At 45.1% G+C, this 4,713-nt stretch overlaps 1 protein-coding gene across 1 annotated transcript; it reads left to right on the top strand.

The window, feature by feature from the left end:
* Positions 1-1,052: 1,052 nt before the first annotated feature.
* Positions 1,053-2,432, top strand: LOC123186258 (uncharacterized). The gene is made up of 2 exons (XM_044598043.1): positions 1,053-1,128; positions 1,373-2,432. Exon 2 carries the CDS (start codon positions 1,397-1,399, stop codon positions 2,183-2,185), a length of 789 nt encoding a protein of 262 aa, XP_044453978.1. The 5' UTR covers positions 1,053-1,128; positions 1,373-1,396; the 3' UTR covers positions 2,186-2,432.
* Positions 2,433-4,713: the final 2,281 nt, after the last annotated feature.

Here is a 4,713-nt window from a genome sequence, read left to right as displayed (position 1 = left end):
TATCTAGAACTAATATACATCTAGATACCGTTGAAATATATTGCCCACCTCTCTCCATCAGTTCAGACTTTTGGATGAGTTGGCTGGAGCGTGAATTCAATATGGTATCAGAGCCAAGAGGTCTTGACTTCAAAACCCCGCCAACGCAGTATTATAAAAAACGATTCTGCGGCCTTCATCGAACCCACGTCTAAGGACTAAAATACATCCCCTTTTATTCATTTTCATGACAAATATTTCCGGACGGAGATAGTATCATGAAAGGTTTCCATGGATTTTATGCTTCCATAGAACCGACAACGAGTTACTAGCCCAGCTGCTATATCCGATCGATCGATCAGGTAAACTATCAAACTCTTTGGTTGATACGAATATCTTAATTAGCTATCCATCACTATGCATTTTGTTTGCGGTATTTCAATTAATTTCTCCCGTTGAAATCCTGCTTTTTGTATTCTTGTATTTTTGTTGGCTTGAACCTTCTTAAATAGGAGAAACTATCCATCCATCACCATGAATTATATACTTGTAACTACGTACTCAAACTGGTTGTCGTCGACGGGTGGATATGCACAAGACACGCGTTTTAAATTTTATGTACATATGTACACGCGGATAAGAAAACCTCGGAGAGGATGAGCGGCCACCTAGCAAGCAACCAGTGTAGTGTAGTGCATGGATCGATCTCAAAAGTCTTGACGTACTACGTCGTACGTGGACTATACGGTCGCCGGTAGTTTCCTACGGTCGTCTACGGTAGTGCATGTTTTCTCACAACTCGGGAAGGGTGGTAAGCATTTGCATACCACTGCCAATACCGTGTACATGTTTTTCTTAGGGGGCAGTTCACTACCTACCCGCGGAAAGACTAGCATCATAGTATCTGACAAAAAACACTTAATTATCTCGGTTTTTCTTGAAATCCTAGTTCACTACTTGCATTGCATTGCATTGCATGATGGTGATGGTCAACAAGAGGTTTAAGGATTCGTCGCAAAAATATAAAAAAATACATGGGTCCCCTCTAGCGGTTCTATATAAACACCTGGGCTTTCATTGATTCTGCAGCGTCCTTATACAAAACTGCCGACGAGTTACTAGTTGTTCTATCTGATCTCGCGGTATCAGGTAAACTAACTATCAAACTCTTCGGTTGATATACGAGTCTCACAATGATCTATCCATCACCGCTGATTTTTGTTTGGTCGTATCATTTTATGAGTTAGTAATATTCAACTTTTCTGCGTTAGATAATAATACATCTCATATGTTTGCTCCTATCTATCTTGAGTTCTTGATAATTAATGGAATCTCGTGGACGAAACTAATCTTTGTCTACGTATGAGAGACTGATCATCGAGCTGACCCACAGATCTCCCAGAGAAGGTGCAGAATCATGACTCTTCTCGCCACGGTTGGTCAGCCTCATCCTCCGTCGAAGGTGATCTCCCGCCGCGAGCACTCCAACCGGGGGCACAAGCTGACCCGGGAGCCGACGGGCCAGGCCAAGTTCAAGTGCAACGGCTGCCTCGAGGAGATCACGGGGTGCGACAGGGACACGTGCAAGCCTTGTGACTTCGACCTCCACCAGGCCTGCAACTACAAAGAAGGGACCACGCTGGAGCACCAGCTGCTGCCCAAGAGCAAGTTCGTGCTCCGCCTCGAGGCCCCCCCTTCCAAGCAGCGATGCAGCGCCTGCGGCACCCGCACGCAGGGCACCCACTACCACTGCGCACGGACGGGCCATTACCTCCACCCGTGCTGCGCGATGCTGCCTATGGAGATCAAGCTGAGTGATGAGCTCAGCTTCGAGCTCCGCGAGAAGGGGTCTCGCCGCTGCGCCAAGTGCAGGGAAGGAGGCGGCGTCAGGGACTACTGGTTCTACTGCTCCAACTCCAACTCCAAGAAAGTGCACCTGCATGTCGCCTGCGCGAGAGAGGATTTTCTTCTGCCGAGCTCAAGCAGTACCGAGTCTCACTCTGACGTCGGCGGTAATGGCAGGGCGAGCAAGGAGACTGCGTTGCGGAAGTACGGGTCGGGGAAGTCCGGGATGAACCTGGGCACCATAGGCGACATCGTTAAGGCCCTGGCGGGCATCGTCCTCGCGGTGCTCACTGGAAACCCGCTGCCGTTGATTTCTGCAGGGGTCGATCTGCTCTCCAGCGTCGCCAAGTTGAAAAAGTAGCTAGCAGCTCCATCCTTGCTCATCCTACGCACGTACGTACAACTTGTTGGTGACGGGCTGCATGGTGATATATGTGACATCCTACTATTTGTACGATATAGTCCCCGCCTGCATTGTGTATTTGTGATCGCTACAGTCCATTTCTCATTTCTTCTTCCATGTCGAATAATGTCAACACGTTATTATATGTAAGTGTGTAGATGTGTGATATGTAATCTTGCAGAATATATCTTGTGAATTTGAGATATGTAATCTTGCAGCTATTCCCTCGCTATATGTGTCTTTAATCTCCTCTTCTAATTAATTAGAGTTTGCAAGAAAAATTAATATTTGACGGCCAGCTAGACCGGTGTCTAGTTAGTACTATTCAGGTCTTGGGCAACAGTGTTTTAGGATCGTGCACAGACCCCGTCGTCGCCTCCTACATTCCGTATGTACATCCATTAGTTAATCAGGAATTGCGTGTCTCAGGCTTCAACGGAGTGGGACGAGATCGCTGCAGGTGCTGCGTTGAAAAGCTTAGTCGTTGCTGACTTGCACGTCTTTTTCTTGTCTGAACGTACGGGGAGATTAGTCCCAGGAGGAAATTACGTACTCATGAAAGCTACCGCTAGCACATCGTAACCGGCCATCCGTTAGTTAGTACGGTTTTAATTATGATTGTATATTATGGTCATATCTCATGTGGTAATTCATCGAAGGGGTCACTCATTGGCCCCTTCGCCACCGTCGGCCGCGCAGGCAACAAGCCCACGGCGGCGAGGAGAAGACGCTCGGGAAGAGGGCCGCCTGAATAAATGGATAGGATGGCCGCCCGTGTAACAATTGATCTATGATCTCTTTCACAAAAGCTTTAATCTGCACAAACTCTATAGAGATTGTACTGTATCAGAAAGCCATCTGGGCCTGGGTGTACTATTAGTCTTTGTCTTTCCAAGTCAATTCAATTTCTTCCGTCATGAAAGGCCACAATATTACCATCATCATCAGCACGCGTCCCACCCAAGCACACGCTACCGAGTTGATATGAACGTTAGACAATTCTTCCCTACCAAAGAGTGTTTTGTAAAATTGCCTGATGAGTTCCGTTGGTCCTAAAAAAAATGACTCGGTGCATCAATGCGTGCCTAAACTAGTAATCTGCGTTAACAATCATGAGGACCAAGTTATTATCCCGTATAAAAATAGAAGAGGTCAACGTATCACTAGTGCTTGAACTTGTCACGAATGTGCACTTTGATGCCTAAACTTGCAAAATACATTGAACTGGTTTCATAACTGGGCATGGATGTACATATACGATACAAATCTCGTTTTACACGTGCATGACGCTGACGAGGCACGCCAGGATGTAAGGGACAGGGCATCTGGCCTGGGTTTTTGCGGAAAACCAACTAAAATAATTTTCCCTTACAAAGAGGCCCTCAAGAGAAGCTGATCAATCGAAGAAAAAAACTATTAATCTTTCGATAATTACAACTGGTGTTCGAACCACACGTGTAGGTGTGCGTGGCTAGCCGGTCGACCCATTCAAATTTAGTGTCAAGAAAGAATTCATATAGTTTATAAACATAAAGCTCAAGAACATAAATTAAAAAAAATATTCCAACAATATAGTGCCATTGATTTGAATGGCTCTTTAGCGGCCATTGATTTGGTTATGAATCATTAAATATCAGCAAATGTGAACACATGCACTCGACTGGTTGGGTCCAGCACATCAGTTTTAGTTTTTATCTTATAGTTATACTCCTAGTTTTTATTTCATAATTTGTCAATTTCTCCTTGAGGGCCTTATATATTGTCAGAAAAAAATTCTAGAGTTTTTTCTACAAAAAACCAGGCCACGCCCTTGTCACCGACAGTGGGCCCCATGGCATGTTGGCACGCCTCCAGCTGCGCGGACGTATACAAACGCCGTTTGAACCATATATGCACGTCCATGCCAAGTTATGGAACCAATTCGATGTATCTTATAAATTCAGGCACTAAAATGTACATCCATGACAAATTTAAACACCACTGGCGTATTTACCTCAAGATAGAAAAAGTCCAAGTAACTACGTTTCGCGAAGTTTCCGTGTGAAGCTTCGTGCGTGGAACCACCAAACCACTGAACAAAGGAGCAACTACGCACTTCATCAACGGTGCTGCAGTCTGTGTTCGAACTTTGGCCGGTAGTTTCGTGCTAATCAGCTTGGGGCTTCGGGCCAGAATAAATTTCCATTTAAGAAAATGTGGTGACCCTTATATATATACTACACATCCCGGCCCCGTTGGTCACTATGTCATGGTGTACGCGTTCTGATTGATAGCACACATTCACATATGTATGCTCGGTCACACATGCATTCACCATGTATTATTTGTTCATATATATGCCAGTACGTTAGGTTAAACTATAATTCATTCGCTTTCACTGCAGAGGGTGTGAGTCGTCAACAAGACTTACCGAGTCATCGCAAAATAGAAAGAAAACAAGACTTTTTTTTTTGCGGGTGGAAAGAAAACAAGACTTATGGAGGAAG

This window comes from Triticum aestivum, chromosome 2A, assembly GCF_018294505.1.
Source record: "Triticum aestivum cultivar Chinese Spring chromosome 2A, IWGSC CS RefSeq v2.1, whole genome shotgun sequence".
Lineage (NCBI taxonomy): Eukaryota > Viridiplantae > Streptophyta > Magnoliopsida > Poales > Poaceae > Triticum > Triticum aestivum.
This window is presented reverse-complemented; position numbering and strand designations above follow the sequence as displayed.

Coding starts and splice junctions, on each gene's coding strand:
- LOC123186258 (XM_044598043.1), top strand. CDS start 1,397: ATGACTCTTCTCGCCACGGTTGGTCAGCCTCATCCTCCGTCGAAGGTG.